The 24,012-nt window shown below is 35.7% G+C and overlaps 1 protein-coding gene across 4 annotated transcripts in view; it reads left to right on the forward strand.

Moving 5' to 3' along the window:
• Nucleotides 1–24,012, forward strand: part of Zfyve16 (zinc finger FYVE-type containing 16) — a 40,952-nt gene that overhangs the window by 11,403 nt on the left and 5,537 nt on the right. For 3 of the 4 annotated variants that reach the window (XM_048331660.1, XM_048331659.1, XM_048331661.1), the window contains exons 3-14: nt 433–2,681; nt 3,464–3,560; nt 6,268–6,429; nt 7,880–8,022; nt 9,930–10,308; nt 11,756–11,878; nt 12,542–12,697; nt 14,142–14,366; nt 17,269–17,351; nt 19,140–19,244; nt 19,745–19,892; nt 22,085–22,165. In XM_048331660.1, coding sequence (XP_048187617.1) covers nt 433–2,681; nt 3,464–3,560; nt 6,268–6,429; nt 7,880–8,022; nt 9,930–10,308; nt 11,756–11,878; nt 12,542–12,697; nt 14,142–14,366; nt 17,269–17,351; nt 19,140–19,244; nt 19,745–19,892; nt 22,085–22,165 — 3,951 coding nt within the window. The remainder of the gene's footprint in view (nt 1–432; nt 2,682–3,463; nt 3,561–6,267; nt 6,430–7,879; nt 8,023–9,929; nt 10,309–11,755; nt 11,879–12,541; nt 12,698–14,141; nt 14,367–17,268; nt 17,352–19,139; nt 19,245–19,744; nt 19,893–22,084; nt 22,166–24,012) is intronic. The other variant, XM_048331662.1, reaches the window with a different exon arrangement.

Below are 24,012 nucleotides of genomic sequence, written 5' to 3' on the forward strand. Positions count from 1 at the left end.
CAAATTTAACTATACAAAAAATCTACAAAATCAACATATGAGCAAACTAAAAGTGACTTGAAAGAGCTATACCTAAATTGCGATTTCATTACTATGAGAAATGATAACTTCCCTCAGAATGAAATTAGGAAACTGGCAGGTAGAACAGAATATTTAGCTTGGTTTTAGCTCTTAGTCTGGTTTTTATAGTACAACTGAGTTAGGAGTCAAAATTTTATCACTCTTGACATATATATTGAAAAGTGAAAGTCAGACAATACTATAAAGCCAAATGAATAGGTTATATAGGTTTAGAAGTCTTAAAATGCACTGTATCTTCATCATAACTTTGTTTTTTATTAGTATATGTTAATAGTAGAAGGGGGTTTCATTGTTTTTATGGTTTTTACTTGATTTGGGTCTTCTAAATAACTTTGTTTCTATTTTAATTAGATGAACAAGATTATCTCCAAGGTCCTCAAAATACCTATGATTCTAGCCACTGTTCCATTTCTTCAGAGTTGGCTTCTTCACAGCTAACTTTGTTACTACCAAAGGACCAGCAATGTGTTAACAATTGTGCCTCATCAGAAACATGCTGTGAAAAAAATGAGACTTTCCTGCCTGAAAAACCACTTGAAGGACTGACTTCTATACAAAGTGAAAAAAATGTAACAGGACTTGACCTCCTTTCTTCTGTGGATGGTAGTACTTCAGATGAAATATTGCCTTTATATATGAGCCGATGTAGTAAACCCGTCTGTGATCTGATAAGTGACATGGGTAACTTTGTTCATGCAACAAATAGTGAAGAAGACATTGAAAAATTATTACCAGATGACTTAAAGTCTAGTACAGATTCTTTGATTGGATTGGATTCATCCTCAGTTTCAGATACTCTCTGTGCTTCTTCAACAGACCTTGTCAGAGAAGAAGAGAACGATGTCAACTCTGAATTACAACATAGAGAAATTGATGGAACCAAAGAATTAGGAATAAAAGTAGACATATCGCTTTCAGATATGTGTAAATACAGTGCAACAGAAAATTTAAAGGATAAAAGTGTCTCTAATCAGTTAGAACCAGTTGTTGATTTTAACATGCCCTCTCCTTTCACACAACAAAGTTCCACAATGTTTGATGCCAAAGATAACCCAGAACAGAAGATTCTGCCACTTGAGTTAGGAAAAGATGACGATTGTTTGGGAAAAGAACAGGTAAAAGTAGCAGTCAGAAGCACCACAGAATGTTTAAAAGAAGAAGCTAGTATGAATATTTTGCCTAGCAGTCTTCCAAATATTGAAGGTTTATGCCTCAATGACTCAAATTCAAGAGATGAGAATTTCAAATTGCCTGACTTTTCTTTCCAGGAAGATAGAACTGCTGTGGTTACAAAACAATCTGCAAATGAAAACTCAAGACATTTAGACCTTAAAGATAACACTACAACCCAAGATTCTTCTTCAACTTTACCCGTTTCAAGTGAAAGTGTACACTCTTCATTGTCCTGTCTTTCATTATCTGGGTCTTTGTGTGGATCACTAATTGATAGTAAAACACAAGATGACTTTTTAGCTCAGAATGAACCTACAGGTCATAAAGAAGATGCAGTGACTAAGCATGAAGATTTACAGAAGAGTACTCTTTTACACGGGGGACCCTTCAGGGAGACTGATTTGTTCAAAACGGAAAAATCTAAAACTGTATTTCTTCAGCCAGTGAATGGAAAGAGGGGTGACAGAGAAGTGGAAGGTGAGCAGGTGGTAATTAGAGTTGAATCTTTGCAGTCCCATGAAGACTCCAGTTCTGCTGCTACAGAATCTCAAGCAGAGCTCCCTGGTGCTTGTGCCCCAGAATCTCTGGATCATTGTGAAGGTCTCAGTTTTTCAAGCAACAGTATGGATGGGCAAGACTTAGATTACTTCAATATTGATGAGAGCATGAAAAGTGGTATGCTAATTAGTGATGCTGAACTTGATGCTTTTCTGACAGAACAGTATCTTCAGACTAACACAAAATCTTTTGAAGAAAATGTAAATGATTCTAAATCTCAAATGAATCAGATAGATGTGAAAGGCTTAGATGATGGAAATGTCAGTGACATATATTTCGATGCTGAAACAGGAGCTGCTGGGAAAAGTGATGGTATTATGCTTTGCAAAGCAATTGATAAACAAAACACAAGAGAAAATGGTGGCATTTCTGCAGGAGAAAACTGTACAATTCCAAATGAACAAGAGCTACCTACTAGTAAGTCTGAGATGATAAATGAATTACCAGCTTCTGATAATAACAGTCAGTCTACTCATGTGGGAGGGGCTAGGCCTAAGCAATTGTTTAGTCATCCATCAAGAACAAGCAACTCAAAGGAACCAAATAAGCTGGGTGTTCCAAATATGCCAGAAAGTGAACCCTGCCTAGCAAATACCATTTCTCCAGTCACTTGTACAACAGATTCTACCACTGATCCTCAGGTTGGCTTCAACTCTAATTACATTGATATAGAAAGTAATTTTGAAGGTGGATCCAGCTTTGTAACTGCAAATGAGGAGTCCCTGCCTGAAAACACATGCAAAGGAGGCTTGGTTTTGGGCCAGAAACAACCTACTTGGGTTCCTGATTCTGAAGCTCCCAACTGTATGAACTGCCAAGTCAAATTTACTTTTACAAAACGGCGACACCACTGCCGAGCATGTGGGAAAGTAAGTTATAAAAATAATTTTTTTGTTTTATGGTATTAGGAATTGAACCCAGAGGCAAATGCTCTACCACTTACTTGTATCCCAAGTCAAGCTATTTCTTTTGAGTCTTTTGAAACCCAATATAAAAAATGCTGATTAATAAGTAGTTAAATGTTTGCATTAGTTTAAAATGAGATTTTTTTTTTGCTTCTCTATCATGAAAATACATAAAGCACTATTTTGCAGATTTCTTGATAATTGTAAATATTCATTATACACTGGAAGGTAATGAACATTTTGTGAAATTTAAGAATATTGTCCTTAGCTGTGTGACACCCTAGAGTTGGAATTCAGGGCCATGCGCTTTCTGGGCAGGCACCCTTACACTCTTCCCCAGCCCTTTTTTAGATCTTCATTCTAACACTTTCCCAACCAAGCTATTTCAGTGGAGTTGGCAGCTCTTTTTTTGCTTTCATTATTTTTCAAGTAGGATCTTACATTTATGCCTAGGCTAGTCTGAAACATGATCCTTCAATTTGTACTTCCCACCTACCTAGCTGGGGTGACAGCATGTGCCACCATCTTCAGCTTTTTGTTGGTTGAGATGGGAGGTCTCATTGCAGACCAATTTTGAACTGTAATCCTAATCACTTCTCTGGAGCAGGTACAATTACTGATGTTAATTACTGTGTCAAACTGAAGAATGAATTTTGGTTCATTAGTTTAGGATCTCCCCTCCTTTGCCTCTAGCATGTATAAATATGCTCAAAATAAAAATATATATGGTATTTTATTCTCTATAGGTGTTTTGTGGTGTCTGTTGTAATAGGAAATGTAAACTTCAGTATCTTCAAAAGGAAGCAAGAGTATGTGTAATCTGCTATGAGACTATTAATAAAGGTGAGTATTTGCCTGACATGTTTGCTTCCAGTAATTGAATACATGTTTTGTTTTTTAAATCTGGATTGTGACAAAGATAAACTTTTTATTTTCTTAAGGCAAGGACCTAGTATTGACTTATCTGGCTTAGGTGGGACATCCCAAGGCTTGGTTTCTCTTCTTTTTGTTCCACTCTCACAATTAATACTGCCAGTCTGGAAAGGAAGCATTCAGTTTCTGGAGTAGCAGTTCATTTACTTTTAACAGGTACCAAGTCCCTATTTCATCTCCCTATTGGTTTTGTCATCATCATTGTCATCCTCATCATCTTAATCTCACATTTAGAAAATACCTACCAAATATAGTGCTCAATATTATCTATAAATGACATAAGGCAAGATAATAATTTTCACCTTTCAAGAATAGCCTAAATTGAGAATAAGATACATCATTTTATGAACTTTTAGGACTGCCATGCTGTTTGTACATTATAGTCTCTTTTTTTCCCCTGAGTTTTAGAGTGTTATGTATATGTGTGCTTCCCATTGTTCTCTGGCTTTCTAGCAAATTTTCATTTTCAGCAGTAGTCTTGGTGGTCTTCTTTGAGTTCTTCAAGGTTTTATGTGAGTGTGTTATATTGTTTTTCCCCCTCAATATGTACTTGTTCTTTGAGTACTTGCATTCTTAAAAATTTTTGACAGTTCAGTTTTCAGCAAAGATTACTTGGAACATTTTGGCCAGACCTGTGCACTAGCTCAGACACTGCTTCCTACTAACCAGGAGAATAAATACCTGATAATACTTTATTTTTCTCTTTTGAATGAAGATTAATTTTTTTCAGCAGTTCTCCAAAAAGCTCTGATGTGAGTCTGTTAGCCTGAGGTAAGCTGTCCTACTCCCTGCTGTTGACCTATTCTTTGGAAGATAATAGACTATAAATTCTTTTAATAGAGTATAAATATTTTCTCAGTAACCACTATTGTTTTTGAAAAGTTTAAGTGCTTATAGTTTTTCTCTTACACTTTCACTGTTGTTGTAGTCTAGAAGACAACTGTTAGTACGACCAGCCAAGATAATTTGCTACAATTCAGAAATATTAGAGCAAGGTCTCACATAATTAGCTCCCAAACTCATAAAATAAACTTAGCTCCACTATAAAGAATTGATGTTTTCTCTGAGTTGACAGGTCAGATTTTTTGATAAGGTTTAAGACATATTCTGACTAAAGTCCAACAAAGGAGAAGATCTAAGAGACGACTAAATAGGATACTAAACTCAAACTTTAGTTTGATTAGTTTAGTTTATTAGAGAATATACTGTGAAATGAATTTGTTCAGTTATATTTATTCTCTTTGTTATCTTACACAGTGTTATTAATAGTACTGCAATTTGTACACTCCAAGAAAGCATTAATAAAAGTTATCTTAATATCAGCTATAGAGTTGGAAATGATAGAAAGGAATATTTTTTTAACATTTTCTGAGCTGAGTTTAAACCACATTCAAAAACATTATAGAAGAGGTTTCTGAAAAGCTACAAGTATTCTCCAGTAAAGAGAAGGGAATATTTTTATAAAATAAAATTCAAAAGTTGTGAGATACACTTACTGTAGAAATGGAAGAAAAATGGTAAATAATGAAAAAATTGTATGAGTAGTATATGAATAGGAAATCATGCACATGCATTCTATTAGGAAGAGTTGGAGCAAATTCGGATTAAAGTGCTGAGAGTAAACCATTTTTTTAGTGGCACTTAAGAAAGATTATTTTAGCAATAGCCAACAGCAGATCACTTTGGAGAAATGCTGAAAGAAAAGCTACCAGAACTGATTTGATTGCCATTCAGCAATACTCAGGCACTATTATATATTGTGGACTCACTCAGCATTATTCAGACAATATTTTGTATTCCATTTGAGAACAAACTAGATGCCATATTCTCGTGGAAGTTATTAATATTAGGGGAGAGAGTACAGAATAAACAGGATATCAGGTGATGATAATATCCTGAAATGAAATTCAAAAGTGTAAGTAGAGCAGATAATGACAGATTAGTGGCAAGAGGTGTTTTTTACAAGGTGGTCATTGTAAGACTTTCAGACGATATGACATGTAAATTAGAAACTTGAAGAGAGAGACCAGAGCTCTGTAGATGCCCAAGAAAAGAACAGAGGCAAAGGGAATAAAAATAGCAAAGAGCCTAAGCTAGGATAGTATGGGATTAACTTGTTGAAGAGCCAGGAGACACAGGTGCCTGGATTGTAGTGTGTGGGAGGGAGTCCAGTGAGAAATAAGGTTGGACAGGTAAGCAGGAAGGTGGAAGAAGTGGGAATGTGGATCATATAGGACCTTATGAGTCATTTTAACAACTTAAATTTTACTAAGGAATGGTAGTAATTCATGTCTTTAAAAAAATGATTTTAAACCATGTTGGAAATAGACCCTTGGGGTATAAGGGCAAAAATAAAAATACCCATATTTAAAAAAAGGATTCTTTCTGCAGTAGATATCAAACATATTCCAGATATAATATTGAAATAACTCATTGGTAGGTTATCAAAGTGGAGCACTACCAACTAGAAGAAGGAGCCAGACAGAATCTTTGTGAAGTGCCAACTTTTTTCTGGATTGGCTTATTTATTCTCCTTACAACTGAAAAATTAAAAAATAATTATAATTTACTTTGAAGTCCAAAAAAGACTCTCTAATACTATTTTTCCCCTTTATAGCTCAGGCATTTGAAAGGATGATGAGTCCAACTGGTTCTAATCTTAAATCTAATCATTCTGGTGAATGTGCCACCATCCAGCCACTTCAAGAGACCCAAACATCCAGTACACCTTTACCTACAACTTTGCCAATTTCAGCACTTAAACAACCAAATGTTGAAGGTAATGAAGAAAACACCATGTCTTAAAGATAAATTATTATTAAAAATAGAATTATCTATTATAATCAGAGTCCAGACAGGGAGTAGAAACCGAACTAAATAACAAGGGATTTAACACAGAGTAGCTTACTACATGCATGTTTGAAGACTAAAGGATCAAAAACTACATGATGAAGAGTCTCAGTAATTAGTAATTGTAAGAAGCTGCCACCACCACTAGGGTTAAAGGATCTTTAAACTTTTTTCTAGATGGTACCCAACCCATAATAGTCTGGATCTCAGACTCTTGAGTAACTAGAGTTATATCTATGAGCCACTATGCTCAGCCTGTTTCTTTTTGTTTCTTTTCTTTCTTTCCTTTTTTTTTTTTTTGCTGCCAGTTCTGGGGTTGAACTCAGGGCCTGGGCACTGTCCCTGTGCTTCTTTTGCTCAAGGCTAGCACTCTACGACTTGAGCCATAGCACCACTTTCCGGCTTTTTCTGTTTGTATGGTACTAAGGAATGGAATCCAGGGCTTCATCCATGCTAGGCAAGTGCTCTACCACTAAACCACCTTCCCAGCTCCTGTTTCATATTTTGAAAAAACATTTTATTTATTTTTATGTGTTTTTTGTATGTGTTTCTTTCCTTATCCATTATACTCTGATCTCCACTTTTCATGTCTGCTTTAGTCCTTACATGTTCTTTAGCCTCCACTTATTATAGTGGATATGAAATGTCTCCCAAAGGCATGTATTGAAGGGTTGGTCTCTGCTGTAGTATTAAGAGGGTTCTGACCTGATCAATGGATTAATCCATTACTGGGTTCATAATTTAGTGGTATGGTAGGGAATTGGTAGAAACTAGGAAGTAGGGCCTAGTTGATGAAGTAAGTCACTAAAGGTAAGCCCCAGAAAGAGAATCTTGCTTCTTCTTCCTTTTCCTCTTTCTTTTCTGCTTTCTGTCTGCTATAGGATGGGGCAGCTCTGCTTTGCTGCATCCTCCTCACCATGTGCCTTGGCACAGTGCCACAGTGATGAGGCCAAGCAGGCTTGGACTGCAACCTCTGAAAACATGAGCCAAAATAAATTTTTCCTCCTTTGAAGTAGTATTCCCCAGTATTTTGATATAGCAGTGCAAAGCCCATTAAGACACAATTCCTCATTTACAAATACAGCCCCAATATCAGCTTTATATCTTTCCTAGTATCTTTTGTGGGGACTCTTTCTGAATACTTAAGAATACATGATTCCAAGAGCCACACTGGCCTATTAGGCTCCCTTTGTATAGTACCTGGAAACGCACTCTGTTCACCATAGGTGAATCACAAAAAGCCATGAGAATTGGCAGTCTTGACAATTTGAGACTTGCCAGTGGATAACAAAAGTTTGAAAACATTTCCTGACCCATTTGGTACTACATTGGTGCAATATTGCCAAACTGAAATGAGTTACTTTTTCAACTGATTCTAGGACTATGTTCCAAAGAACAGAAGAGAGTCTGGTTTGCAGATGGCATATTGCCTAATGGTGAAGTTGCAGATACAACAAAATTATCATCTGGAAATAAAAGATGTTCTGAAGATTTTAGTCCTGTCTTACCTGGTGTGCCCATGGTAAAGGATTTAAGTAACTTATTAAATAAAATGTTATTTTATATTTAATTCCTATGTGATTATTAGAGTGCTTATCTTTTGAATGTTTTGAGTTTCCTGAAATAAGAAATGTACAGGCGTGCCTACTTTTATTGTGTTTCCTTCATTGTACTTTGCAGACACTGCATTATGTATGAGTTGAAGACTGGCAACAGTTCACAGAGCAAGTTTTAATTGTCTTATTTTTCAGCAGCTCAGATAGTTAATAATAGGAAGATGTGTACTTTTTGGGAAAAAAAAAATTGTGCCAGTCAGGGCTTGGCTGCTGTCCTGAGCCTTTTTGCTTAAGGCTAACAGTGTACCACTTGAGCCACCACTCCTCTTGTAGCTTTTTTGGTAGTTAATTGGAGGTAACAGTCTCATGGACTTTCCTGCTCAGTCTAACTTTGAACCACGATCTTCAGATCTCAGATTCCAGAGTAGTTAGGATTGCAGGTGTGAGCCACTGGCACCCGGCTATATTTTTTAATATAGTACTATTACATGTATAATAGATTGCAGTATAGTATAAACATAACTTCTGTATTCTCTGATAAATGAGAGCAATTTAAATGACTTGCTTTATTGACCATGGTCTGAAACTGAGCCCCAAATATCTCTGAAATATGTCTTTACTTATGTACCTTATTTATGAGATCTTTTTTTATATAGTTCAGATTTTTATTATTTTTTTTAGTGTGAATTTAAGGCAGTGGTTCTGAAACTTTTTGGTTTTTTTTTTTAACTGTATTTTTTTTTTTTTTTGTCTTTTCTTTTTTTGGTACTGGGGATCAAACCCAGGACTTTGCACTTGCTAGGCAAGTGCTTTGCCACTGAGCTACATCCCAGCCCTTCTGAAACTTTTTGGTCTCCGGTACCTATTACATTTTTAAAGTTATGGAGGACTTGAAGACATAGAAGTTGTATATGTATTATTAATTTCTGTCTTTAAAATGAAAATGGAGTGCTATGTTAAAACAGAAAACAAATAACATACCATTTGTAAGTAAGGGTTTTTTAATTCCATTTTCCAAATAAGCACAATTATCCAAGGTATATCCTTAGCTACCACCTACTCTTAATCATTATTTCAACAAAATGAAAGTTATAAACAGGATAATAAATTATCACTTGAGTTCATGAATTGTTCTCACTATTATTCTAGGCAATTTAGAGAAGGGGGCGTGGGGGAGGCTTTCCAGGCTCTGGTGGCTCATGCCTATTATCCTAGCTCCTCAGGAGGCTGAGGTCTAAGAATGTGTGGTTTGAAGCCAGCCTGGACAGACAAATCCAAGAGACTCTTATCTTCAGTTAACCAGCAAGAAGCCAGAAGTGGAGGTATGACTCAAGTGATAGAACACCAACTGTGAACGAAAAAGCTGAGTTCAAGGGCCAATGTTCAAGTTCCAGTGCTGACATTAAAAGTGGGAAGGAGGATTTATTAAATTTGACTTGATGGGTAGTTCTTTAGGTAGTTGCTATTAAGGAATGTATCTACCTTCTGCTTTCTAACCACTCCCTTCCCTCTTTTCCTTTTCCTCTACCCTTCCAGAGCTTTTTTGACTGGCTAAATTGAGCTGAGTTGCTTACTGTGTAATGTATACAGGATCCTCAACTTTTTTTCAAGTCAGTAATACTGAAGTCAGTGTTAAAATCATTAATACCTACCTACGCATGCAGTAAACATAAAACCTTATGCTCTTTATTGGCACATGCTTCTGAACTTCGAGAAATAAAATAGCATTGTTTTTTGTGAACTTTGACTTCAGAAAAATTTATGAGTACATTTTGGTTTTTATTCTTATTAGAAAGTAGTTTGGTTTATAGATATTTGCAGTTGAACGGGTAATATAAAGTGATTTGTTTAATTTTTATTCTGTATTTTACAGACTGTAAACACAGGAGATCATACTCTTTCTACAACAGTGGGAAAACGAAACAATGAAATAGGAGAGAGTACAAGAAATGAGATAATTCAGAGCCCTATTTCTCATGTTTCATCTTCAGAAAAAATGATTTTAAGCACAGCAACTGAGGGGTTACCGAATGCTGCTTCTTTTACTCTAGAGGATGACGTTTTTGCAGAAATTGAGGAGCCATCTAATTCAACTGATGTCATAGATAATAGCAGTTTACCTGTTGCTAGTATGTCAGATTATAGGTTATTGTGTGGTATTGACAAATATGTTTGCAACAAGATTAGTCTTCTACCTGATGATGAGGATGGTTTGCCTCCACTTCTAGCAGCATCTGGTGAAGAAGGATCAGGTAGGATAGCAATTACTTAAAACATTTTAAAAGAATATGTTAATGAATTTGGTCTATATTTTATGAGATGTGGGTTTGGGGTTTTTAACCTAGACAATTTTGTTGTGGTAAGTACTAGGGATGATTTTGTTAGTTTACAAAAAGTCTTATTACAGAAAGCAAATCCTAGATGTTTTGAATTTTTATGATCCATTTTAGCATAACTGGATCCCTTATTAGAATTGGCCAAAGTCCAATATAGTTGAGAAATTCATAGACTTGTAGAATTCCATGATATTAGTGTTTTGACTTAAAATAAGAATCATAGTACCAAAAGAAAAAGAGTATTAGATGACAAAACTAGAGATTTTAGTTCTTCATCTGCTTTTTATTTCTCTTATGATTTAAAGCATGTTATTTTATTTCCTTTGGCCTAGATTCCTTTATAAACCAAATGATCTCTAAGGTCCTTTCCAAATTAGAGATTATATGACTCACTCATACCTCAGACTGGCACCCTGAATAGGCACTTGGCATCGTAGCCATTATGTTGTATCATGAAACATGAACCACTAGTTCTGTATGTGATATAGGGAGCTGAAGCTTAAGATACCTGTTCTTAGGATGTCTCTAGGGTCCTTTTCATAAACATAGATACAGTAGTACATAAATATACGAAGCTGTGTTCTTTGCATGCCATGTATATTTTCCTATTGATTGTCAAGATTTATTTTTGTTTTTTTACTGTATGTCACTGTAGCACCAAGAAGCATTTGTAACATAGAGCTAAGCCCCAAGTTACCCGTATTTGCTCTTTGTAAACTAGAAATTTTTACATACTTGTAAATTTCAGAAGTTAGAATTGGAGTGATAGCCAAACTGGAATGTACTTTTAACATGTACATAGAACTTTGAAGATGCTAAAATTTTATGTATAAGCTGTTTAATCGATGATTTTGTACATACTCTATATATACATATGTACTATGTGTTTACATACTTACTACATATATTTATAGTAGCTATATATACAAATGATATGTTGCATTTATTTTACTTATTTTGCCAGTCCCAGGGCTTGAACTCCATGCCTGGACACTGTCCTTGAGCTCTTTTTGCTCAAGGCTAGCACTCTACTGCTTGAGCCACAGTGCCACTTCGGGCTTTTTCTGTGTATATGGTACCGAGGATTTGAACCCAGAGCTTCATGCATGCTAGGCAAGCATTCTATGCTAGGCCAATTTCCTGTCCCATATTGAACTTATAATAGTATCATTATCTTTCCCAAATAGAAAGGTGAAAATGAATATAAAGTAATTTACAGGATGTTGATTGATTTTATGGAATACATCTGTTTGTTCTTTAGTTTCATCAGGCAATTGGTGAATTTGCACATTTGCATTTTTTTCATTGTAAGCATATTTAAGAAGATAATTGTGGTGATTAATATGTGACCTCTCTTGTTTAGTCCCTGCCATACAAGAGCACCCATCCCATGAGCAGATAAGTTTGCTTCTTGAAGGTGAAGGGCTTCGTCCTGTTACATTTGTCCTAAATGCTAATCTACTTGTGAATGTCAAATTAGTATTTTGTAAGTAAATATTCATCTTTTGCTCACTTCTTAAGCTAGACTTCTGAAGTAATTATATCTTTAAGTTAGATTTTGAATAGCAATTGGTTCTTCAGTCACATATGACTAAATAAATTTTATAAACTTATAGTCACTGGAACTTGATATTTAAGCTTAAAAGATTTTTAGTAGCATCCCTCTGTTCATCCTAGGTTAAGTTTGTCAGTTAAATAGATGCAGTATATTTTGATGCTTATTATGTAGTTGACTGATGGCTTTTAGACAGGTTGACATTTGGTAAATGAGATAAGCAGGAATCATGATTTTGTAGCAATAAAAAGTTTAAAGCTAAGTTTTAAAGTTTAATGAGATTGACCTAATTTTAAAAATCCCAAATAATAAATAATACTCAGTAATGCAGTTGTCAGCTTTTTACTCTCTTTGAAAGTAACATAATTCTTAACTTACTTCATTTCAGCATATTAGTACACCCCCTCAGTGTTGTTATTTGATTTAAGATGATCTTTTTTCTTTTCTTACATTAATCCTATACAATTCAGAGTTTTTATGAGGGCAAGTTTGGGAAAATAAGAAATTCAAAAAGTCGTGCTTCATGCATAAGTAGGTTTTAGCTTATTAGATTAATAGAAGTTAAAATTTATGACTATGCTTTTGTTATTCAAGATTCTTCAGAAAAATATTGGTACTTCTCAACCAATGGATTACATGGTTTGGGACAAGCAGAAGTTTTTATTCTGTTGTTATACTTGCCAAACGAAGATAGAATTCCTAAGGACATCTTCAAACTCTTCATCACTTTGTATAAAAGTGCTCTAAAAGGTATAACTTTTTATTTTGTACTGTCAGAGTAGGAAATGTATAAACTAGTTTAAAGGAGTTTGTTTTGCTTGTGCAAATTGTATGAAAGATTGCTTCATTTGCAGTCTTTTTATTTCATTGCTGTGAAGGGATTGTTAATTCCCTAAAAAGAACTTAATCATCATTTTTAATCTCGTTAGAGGCATAGATTTAAGGATGACTAATCATCATTTTTCATCCCCTTACACCTAGCACTAATTTGATTAGTGTAGTATCTATACATAGAGGTTCAATTTTAAAAATGGAAATGTGTCTACCTCCTTGATTTTTTAAATGTATCTATATACTTTCTTACCATTTGTACCACATTGGGGGACATGATTTGGTAGAAAAATATAAAGATATCTATACTTAGAACTATTTTCAATTTGTTTTTCACAGTTCCTAGTCTCCATGAGTAGATAGCATTGACCTCTTTGCAGTACTAGATTTGAACTCAGAGCCTTGTGCTTGCTAGGCAAGTGCTTTACCATTTGAGCCATGTTCTCAACCCTTTTTGCTCCAGTTAATTTTTAGATAGTGTTCCCCTTCTGCCAAGTTACAGGAGCACCACCATTCCTAGATTGCTTTTTGAAATAAGGTCTCATTAACTTTCAATTCATTTATTTTTGCCTGGGCTGGCATCAAGCTGATATCCTCCTATCTCCACCTCTTAAGAGGCAGGATTATAGTTATATGACACCATATGGCCTAGATACTTCTCTAAGGTTAGAAATAAGTGGACTAGGCATGGTGGTTCACAACTGTAATCCCAGCTTCTCAAGAGAGATTGGGATGATTGTAACCCCAAGCCTAACCAGTGTCAAAAAAAGTGAGACCTTATCGCAATCAGTAGTCTGACACAGTGGTACATACCTGTGACACCAGTTGCTCGGGAAGCATTAGGTAAGAAGACCATGCATGGTCTTAGGCTGGTCCTGGACAAAAATGCAAGACACTATACAAAAAATAATCAAAAGGGCTGGCGATATGGCCTAGTGGCAAGAGAGCTTGCCTCGTATACATGAGGCCCTGGGTTCAATTCCCTAGCACCACATATACAGAAAACGGCCAGAAGTGGCGCTGTGGCTCAAGTGGCAGAGTGCTAGCCTTGAGCAAAAGGAAGCCAGGGACAGTGCTCAGGCCCTGAGTCCAAGGCCCAGGACTGGCCAAAAAAATAAAAATAATAAAAATAAATAAATAATCAAAAAAGAGTCAACATGTGGTTCATATCGTATGTGAGGCCCTGAGTTCAACCCCAGTATTGTCCCTCTCCCTACCCCAACAAAAGAAAAAAGAAAAAGTAGAAATGAGAAAGAATTCTCTATGTATCTTAAGAAACTCTGTTGGGACATTCAGACTTGAAAAGTTTTGTTGACAATAATGAAATAAATTTTAATATTTTTATTAACAATTTTGTTTTTAGGAAAATATGTAGAAAACTTGGACAATATTACCTTTACTGAGAGTTTTCTCAATAGCAAGGATCATGGAGGATTCTTGTTTATTACACCTACTTTTCAGAAACTTGATGATCTTCCATTACCAAATAATCCTTTTCTTTGTGGAATTCTTATCCAGAAGCTGGAAATTCCATGGGCAAAAGTTTTTCCTATGCGTTTAATGTTGAGATTGGGTACGGAATATAAAGGTAAGTTTGAAAATAATAAGGTTGCATATGTAAAGGAAAACATTCAGGGAAATTATTATAATAATTTAACAGATTACTTGGAATCACTTTTCATTTGCAATACTTTTCAATTCTAGACAACCATAGTATGTTCTGAAGTTTCTAGGTATTCATAAGTAACTTACATTAAACTTTTTCTGAAATTCAAAACAAAACATAGAAAACTTTAATAGTGTTACATTTGTTAAAGTCTTCATAAAAGCATATATCAGTAAGAGTGAATTATCACCCCCTCAATTTACCTGTATCTTAAAGCGAAAGAAAAGATTACCAGTGCTACTTCATTCACTTGCTGACTATAATCAAGAGTTAGGTCTTTTAGTTGTCATTTTTCTAAGCCTTAAAGTCTTAATTGCTATTTTTGGGTTCTTGATATTTATTACTCAAAAATGATAATACTGGGCACTTTTTTCATGATGGTGTGCCCATGCCTATAATCTCAGTTATTCAGGAGGCTGAGATCTGAGGATCACAGTTTGAGGCCAGCTCTCATCTCCAATTAAAGCAGCAAAAGCCAGACAGATACGGAGCTGTGGCTAGAAGTGGTAGAGCGCTAGCTAGCCTTGAGTGAAAAAGGCCCTAAGTTCAAGCCCTAGTACCAGCATAAAAACAACAACAAAAAAGTGATAGAGGTCAAATTGTTTGTGTGTATGTATATATGTTCTTGTATATACTTTTGACACAACTGGAAGTTTGAAATTTGTTGTAATGGTCTAGGTATCAACCATGAGATTAATTGCAATGTTACTCTTATTTTAACTGGGCGGAGGGTTGGTATCTGTATTTAGGGGCTTGAATTCTAGGCCTCAAGGTCTTGCTTAGCTTTTCTGCTCATGATTAGTGAGTGCTCTACCACTTGAGCCACATTTTCACTTCTAGCTTCTTCCTCCTCCTCCCCCCCCCCAGGTTAATTGGAGATAAGAGTTTCTCTAATTTACCTGCCCTGGATGGCTTCAAATCCTCTAAACTCAGACCTAAGCCTCCTGAATAGCTAAGTGAGTGAACCGCACCCAGTTAGTGTTAAATATTTTTAATTCCCACCATATCTTTATCCTTAACCTTTTGCAAGAAATAATTTGTTACATGGGCAGTGTATCACATCTGATGAATTTTAGACATTTGAGTCTAAATATTTTCTTGGAGGAAAATTCAATGTAGGAAAGACTTAAGTTATTTTTGTTTCAATAGTGATCAGTTTGGCAAATGGTGTTAAACTCTGACTTTGAGGGTAGAAATTCCTTATTTCATATGTAAGTATATGATTCTATTAACTTGTGTGAAATATAATAAATTTTAACTAGTCACAGTGTGGTTTGAGACTAGCCCAGGCATAAAGTTAGCCAGACATTTCAGCCAATAAGTTGAGCATGATGGTGTGCACCTGTCATTCCCAGACTGATCCCCCAAAACCCTGGGACCTTATTCCCACAAAAGCTAAAACAGAAAGGGCTGGGAGCACGAATCCTGTGGGAGAGCACCTTCCTAGCAAGTACAAGGCCCTGAGTTCAACTCTTAGTACCACCAAAACAGCAGCAACCACAAAAATTACTTGTATTTGAGCTTTTGTTCTGTATAAACCAGAGAAGATACTTAATTCTGAGTCACCTCTTTCTCCACTCAGACTAATATTTTGTTTCTCATTTTGGCACGCCATTTTTTGTGCTCTATTTTGTTGTTTTAGGCCTGGGCCATGAGCTCCGTGTTCAGCTTGCTTGTTCATGGCCAGTGTTCACTTAAGCCATGTCTCCAGCCGAGCTGTTTGCTGATTATCTTGGATATGGAGTCTCAAAAACTTTTCTGCCCAGGCTAGCTTTGAACCTCAGTTCTTTAGGAGCTAGAATTACAAGCATGAGTCACCAGTGCCCAGTTTTGAATGCTATTTTTATGGATGGTTAGAGTTTACTAGCTAATCACAGTCATTATAAAACATACAGTCTGCAGTACAGGCCAGTAATTTGGCCGATAAATCTATAAATAATGAGACCAGAAGTTAGAAACTTTTGGAGCAATATGTGGAACTTATTTTTTAAAGTTGCAAGGGTTGAAACTGCAAAGTTAATAGCTATTTAGTGGTAATGAAGAAAAATCATCAGTTTTACCTGGAAATAAGTAATCTCAACTGTTTTCTGTATTCTTTAATTTCTGTCAAATTTTAGATAAACTGGAAGCTTTTAATTTTTTTATTAAATTTTTTTTTGGTGTGTGTGCATGTGTGTGAAGTTACTAGGGCTCAAACTCTGGTTCTGGGTTCAGTCCCTTATAATTATTTTCCCTCAAGTTTAGTGCTCTACCCTTGAGGCACAGCTCCACTTCTGTCTTTTTACTGGTTAATTGGAAATAAGAGTCTTATGGGCATTTCTATCCAGGCTGGCTTTAAGCAGTGATCCTGAGAGCTCAGCTTCCTGAGCAGCTAGAATTACAGACATGAGCCACCAGCACACAGCAAAATTGGCACTTTGAAAATAGTGGTGCCTGGGCCTTTTTAGACATAGTTTGGCTTTTATTATAGAAATAATGTACGTATGATACAAGCTAATGATAAAAATTAAAGTCTGAGAATAAATTACTAAAACAAATGAGAATTCGTTATGCTTTAATGTTGTGACAACATGAGTGGAATGTAATTAAATGTTGAATTAAGTGATTTATAAATTCCCTTTGTAACACTAGTAGGCCATGAATTTGTTGTGAACAATGTAAATTTACACAATAAGGGTTAATATCATCTTTCATTTTCCCCTAAGAAGTGACAGGGTGGTGCTTAATGAATAATGCTTGTTTGAAGATAAGAATTAAAATAACAAACGACTTTATTTTTTTAAGCTTTATTGGTAGTAACCAGTTCTTTCTTATGTATGTACAGCTTATCCTGTTCCTCTAACAAGTATCAGAGGCCGAAAACCTCTTTTCGGAGAAATAGGACACACTATTATGAACTTACTTGTTGTGAGTAGCAACCTATTTTATTTAGAATTCTTGTGCTGATAGTTTAAGTATTGAACAAATTCCATTTATTTTCTGTTTCGATTTGGCATTTTGGTTTACTCTTTTTTTTTTTTTGGCCAGTCCTGGGGCTTGGACTCAGGGCCTGAGCACTGTCCCTGGCTTTTTCTTGCTCAAGGCTAGCACTCGGCCACTTGAGCCACAGCGCCACTTCTGGCCATTTTCTGTATATGTGGTGCTGGGGAATCGAACCCAGGGCCTCATGTATATGAGGCAAGCACTCTTGCCACTAGGCCATATCCCCAGCCCCCGATTTGGCATTTTGGGTATCTGAAAACTCATATTAAAACCTAATTCACGGGGCTGGGAATATGGCCTAGTGGCAAGAGTGCTTGTGTCGTATACATGAAGCCCTGGGTTCGATTCCCCAGTACCACATATATAGAAAATGGCCAGAAGTGGCGCTGTGGCTCAAGTGGTAGAGTGCTAGCCTTAAGCAAAAAGAAGCCAGGGACAGTGCTCAGGCCCTGAGTCCAAGCCCAGGACTGGCAAAAAACAAAAACAAAAACCCAATTCACTTAACATAAACTGTTTTTGGTGAGTTTTTTTAAAAAAATCTCTTTGTTTATGTGTAAATGATTATGATGTTTTGATGAGTTCTTTGCAGTTCTTCATACTTGGTATGTATGTGTGATTTTATTTATATGTATGTACTTAGGCACGACCTTTACATAGAACTCTAAAATTGTTGAAGCTTTAGTAAAAGGATTAGTAGTAAGATCAATTTGTTTTGTGATTTTGAACAAATAATGGGCTTAGTTTCCACATATGTAGTAGCAAAGGTTGGATCCAGTGTAGTCTGGTTCCCTTCCACTTATAAATTTTGTGTTTACCCATTGCCATAGAAAAGTATTTATGGGGTGGCTGGGGATATTGCCTAGTGGCAAGGGTGCCTGCCTCATATACATGAGGACCTGGGTTCGATTCCCCAGCACCACATATACAGAAAATGGCCAGAAGTGGCGCTGTGGCTCAAGTAGCAGAGTGCTAGCCTTGAGCAAAAAAGAAGCCAGGGACAGTGCTCAGGCCCTGAGTCCAAGCCTCAGGACTGGCCAAAAAAAAAGAAAAGTATTTATGGATTTTTATTTATCCATCTCCCATTTCAAGACTGTTAGATTTCTGTTACTGTGACAATATACCTGCAACAATCAAATTGTAAAGAGAAAAAGTTCACTTTGGATCATAATTTCAGAGGCTTCAGCACGCTTAATATTATTTTTGGGGGGAGGCCCTGGAATAACATAGGACATCATGCTAGAGCTTTTTGCAGAGGAAGTCTGCTCACCTTATGGTGGCTGGGAAGCAAATAGGAAAGGACTGGGGCACTGATATCCCCTTCAAGACACACCTCAGGGACCAAATGTTCTTCTAGTAGGCCTGTCCTCCAAAAGGCTCCACCTCCCATATAGCACCAAAGGCTGACAAACAAGCATTTAACACACGCCCTTTGGGGAAGAGTCACAAAAACCATAGCAAAGACCTGTGTATTTAGAAGATCTGGAGCTAGAAATAGAGGTTATCACCAAGCACTGCAGAAGTCTTCTTATGGGCAGCTGGAACAATTTGTTTTGTTTTATAACAACTTACAAAGTTGGTACTGGCTTTCTAGATAGCATTTTGATAGTTATGTCAGAAGCTTTAATGTGGTAGAGACTAAATAAAAGGCTTTAATGGACAGGTTAATGTTTGTGAGTAGTAGTATAAAGTTTATGGAAATATTCTTTTATGTAGGATCTTCGAAATTATCAGTATACCTTGCATAATATAGACCAGCTACTGATTCATATGGAAATGGGAAAAAGTTGTATAAAAATCCCTCGGAAAAAATACAGTGAGGTAAGTATAGTTGGTTTAATTGAATTTTAAAGATATGTGTTATAGATTAGAGTTCCTCAGATGATACTAAGCAAAAGGAAAGAAATGTACATATCCCCCAACCTGGAGGAAATTATTTTATTGTTAATGTTTGTAGAGTTCTTGAGCTTTGTAGATTAGAATGACGATGTCCATCATTAGGAAGGTGAAAATAATGATGAAAGCAAGTGGGGGGGGGTTTGATGGAAGGGAAGGTGGGAGAAAAATGAGGAAGGGGTAACACGTATGACAAGAAATATACTCACTATCTTAAGTATGTAACTGTAGCCTCTCTGTATATCATCTTGACAATTAAAAAACAATAATAAAAACAGTAGAATTCTTTAGGATTGTTAAAATACAGTTTTTGTTTTGAATTAGGCTAGTATATAATGACAACAAGCAAGAAATTGACACTTTAGAATTTGGTAATAATTTGTTTAATCCTATTTTTTCATCCTCAAGTGATTGTTTTTTTCCAGGTGATGAAAGTAATAAATTCTTCTAATGAGCATGTCATTAGTATTGGAGCTAGTTTTAGTACAGAAGCAGATTCTCATCTGGTCTGTGTGCAGAGTGATGGAGTTTATCAAACACAGGCCAGCAGTGCCACTGGCCAGCCTAGGAAAGGTAAGATACAGTTCCTTGTGCTAATTTATAAAGCAGCCTTCATTCAAGAACTCACTTCTATGAGAAGTACACATACATTTTACTTATTTGCTGAATTCATTATAAAACAGTATGCTTAAAATTTCAGTTACATGAATAGCACATTGATAGAATTGCTCTCAATTTGTGTTATTTTCTAGTTACATCAAGCTTAAAAGACTTGCGAGACTTTAGTCCTTTTGTGCTATTCATATTTCATATACACTCTAGGGTGAGTCTGAGTAGTTTCCCCTTGGAACCAGGTGGTTTTATTTTCACATTTAGTCCTTGCCTAACTCTGTTAGTTGGGGAAGCACAGGGTGGAAAAAGATGAAGATGTGGAAAATCATAAGTGGGTCGTGATATAAAAATGACAAAGATGGCTGAGAGAAGAGCATGTGTGAGGGACATTTTGCTCCGCTGTGGCTGAATAGCCTTAGTGACTGCTGTGATTACCAAATGCTTAAAGTACTGGGCCTGAAAAATGTAAAGTGAGGTAGAGGTAAGTGTTACATGAAATTAACACATTACTATAGTATAACCTACTTAAAATAGCCTGATAATCTAGCTGCTAATACAGCCCTTTCCCTCTAATGATAAAGGCATCATATCCTAATTTTTAGTGAGATTAGGAAATGTCTTCTGAAAACTAGTATAAGAAAAACTGCCATTGTAGGCAGTTTAGTGTATTTCCATTTATTTATTTATTTTTGGCCAGCCCTGGCGTTTGAACTCAAGGCCTGAGCACTGTCCCTGGCTTCTTTTTTGCTCAAGGCTAGCACTCTACCACCTGAGCCACAGCACCACTTGTATTTCCTTTTTAACATGATTTTATACTGGGTATTTGTACTTTTGTATTATGTTTTACTTAACGTGTAATTAGCTTTTCTGTCATATTTAATAACTTTAATATTTGTTAGTAAGTAAATAAACCCATCCATGTGTGGTAAGATTCAGAACATATGAATATTTATACAGTAATTTAAAAAAAGTGTGTCCCTTAACCACTTAGGCATCCTTTTGTTCGCAGGTAATGGAACTAGTATTAGTCACTTTCTTGACCTCTCTCCAGAAACGTTTTTTCCATTAGTATATGTTCAAGTAAATACACACATGTGCACATAGACTTATCATCTCTCAGATTTTTTAAAGATGTTATAATGTTTATTCCATTTAAATACTTTATGGTGGTAATTCTTTGTAGATAAGGAGGTTTCACATAACTTTATGTGCAGCATTTATCTGTCCCTTATGTTGTTATAAATTATCAACTATTTATAAAGATGATGTTCTGGGGCTGGGAATTTAGCCTAGTGGTAGAGTGCTTGCCTCGCATACATGAAGCCCTGGGTTCAGTTCCTTAGCACCACGTATATAGGAAAAGCCAGAAGTGGTGCTGTGGCTCAAGTGGTAGAGTGCTAGCCTTGAGCAAAAAGAAGCCAGGGACAGTGTTCAGGCCCTGAGTTCAAGCCCCAGGACTGGCAAAAAAACAACAACAACAAAATGCTGTTCTGAATAACCATGTATATTATCTGTAGTACTAAGTTTCCTACACATGGAATTTTTGTGTTAAAAGTCACATTTGAAAAAAAAAAGTCACATTTGTTTGTAATATAATATACAGTTCTCAGGTGTGGGCTTCCGTTCTGAATTGTACTCTAACTAGTAATATTTCTCATACCCTTATATAAGCATAAACATTTAATACAGTATAGCTGGTTATTTATTACACACAAAAAAACATTAAGTTGTTTTATGCTATGTTTCACTTTAATTTTATCTGCTTTGGTCTTTTATTGAATTTCTAATATATTAAAAGCATAATATTTATTGAGTACTTAAAATATATATGACCCTGCCAGGCACTAGTGGCTCAGGCCTGTAATTCTAGCAACCCAGGAGGCTGGGATCTGAGGATCGTGGTTTGAAACCAAACTGGGCAGGAAAGTACTGAATACGCTTATCTCCTGTTAAACACACACACACACTCACTCACTGTAGCCTTGAACCTAGGGACAATACCCAGGCTCTGAGTTCAAGCTTCAGAACTCTCATTCTGCCCAACCCCCCCAAAAAATGCCAAATGGTCCATATTCTGACTTTCACAAATACCACATAACATAACATAACATAAGCAAGTTATGACATAAATAATGGTTATATTTTATTACCAGTGACAGGTGCAAGTTTTGTGGTATTCAATGGTGCTCTGAAAACATCTTCAGGATTTCTTGCTAAGTCCAGCATAGTAGAAGGTATGAGCTTCATTTTTTAATGTTTTAATATAAAGTTGTTCTTTACTTTAAAAAAATGTATGTAATGTTTATAAAAGAATTATATATGTTATAAAGAATAGTACTGCAAACTTAGGTGAAATTATTATCTAATCCAAGAACTAGAACATGACCCCAGAATTAACTCACTAGACTCACTAGACTTAATACAATGTTCAGTGTTCTCTTCTTTAAAAAAATATATTGTTATTATAAAGGTGATAAACAGACGAGTTACAGTTACATAAGTCAGGAAATGAGTGCATTTCCTTTTGGACAGTGTCACTCCTTCCCTTGCTCTCTCCAATTATTCCCTCCCATCCTCATGTACAAGTTGTGTAGTTGATTTTCAACATAGTGTCTAGTGAGTACCCTTTGTTCCACCATTTCTGTGCCCCTTTCTTTCCCCTCCCAAAGATAGATAAATGAACAGAATAAAAAGAAAAGAAAACAAAGAAAAAAACCTCTTGTTTCCAATTCGTAGAGTTCATGTTGATAAATATTATTTTATATGATCCAGAGTCACATTGTGCCTGTGTGTTCCTCCCTGAATCTCTTCTTTTACTCTGCTTGTGCCATATGCTTACATAATATATTACTTAATTAGGCTTATTTAAAAGATTGATAAAAATGATATTATAGTCATATGGAACTTGACTCCTTTCACATTACTATTTTCATTTCTAAAATTTATACATTTTGGTACCTGTATTCATTTTTAGTACTATTAAATATTTTGTGAGTATGTGACAATTTGGTCATTTCCTAATCATGAACTGTTTTTTAATACTTCTTTTTTTTAATTTTTATTAATTTTATTTATGTGGTACTGAGGAATCGAACCCAGAGCCTCATGCAAGCTAGCAAGAATTCTACCACTAAGCCATATTCCTAGCCCCTAATCATGAATTTCTAGGTTGTTTCTTGTTTTCACTACTATTACAGACAAAAGGTATATTGGCATTTATACTTGTCTATGTAGACATGGGACACATGTTCACATTTTTTCTTATATATCTAGGAGTGGAATCTCTGGTACAATTAGATTAGTGAATATTTAGCTCTACAAGATACTGCTAAAATGTTTTCTGAAGTGCTTATAGTGATTTTTTATTATCATTGATGTATAATATTTTTCATTGGGGTACATAGTCTACAGACATGGTGTGATCAGACTATTAAATTTGTGTCATTCAGTGTTGTTTCCAAATCTGGTCATTATAGCATATTTCTATTTATTAATAAGTAGACCACCTTCTGGGGGCTGGTGGTTCATTCCTGTAATCCTAGCTATTCATGAGGATGAGATCTGAGGATTGCTGTTCAAAGCCAGCTGGGGCAGGGAAGTCTGTTAGACTCTTATCTCCAGTTAACCACCAGTAAACCAGAAGTGGTGCTGTGGCTGATGAGCGCTTAGAGATAGCACCCAGGCCCATGTTCCAGCCCCATGACTGACCAATTGAATAAATGAATGAACGAAGCACCTCATTATATATTTATTAGGCACACATGTAACTTTGAAATGCCTATTCCGAACATTTGCCCATTTTTTGTCTATTTTTCTATTTCTTTTTCTAGCTAGCTTGTAATTGATGTAGTGTTAGATACCATAGATCCTTTACTTCCATTTTTTAACATTACATACAGTAATTCCTATTTATTTTCTGTGCAATGTGATAATCTGATACATACATAAATGTATAATGATTACATTAGTAATTAGTATTTCCATCTTCATAAACATATCATCTTCATAAACATATCATGTCTTTGTGTTGGAAAATAAATTTCTCTCGTAGTTCTTTATGATATATTTAATAAATTGTGAA

Source organism: Perognathus longimembris, chromosome 22, assembly GCF_023159225.1.
Source record: "Perognathus longimembris pacificus isolate PPM17 chromosome 22, ASM2315922v1, whole genome shotgun sequence".
NCBI classification, from domain to species: domain Eukaryota; kingdom Metazoa; phylum Chordata; class Mammalia; order Rodentia; family Heteromyidae; genus Perognathus; species Perognathus longimembris.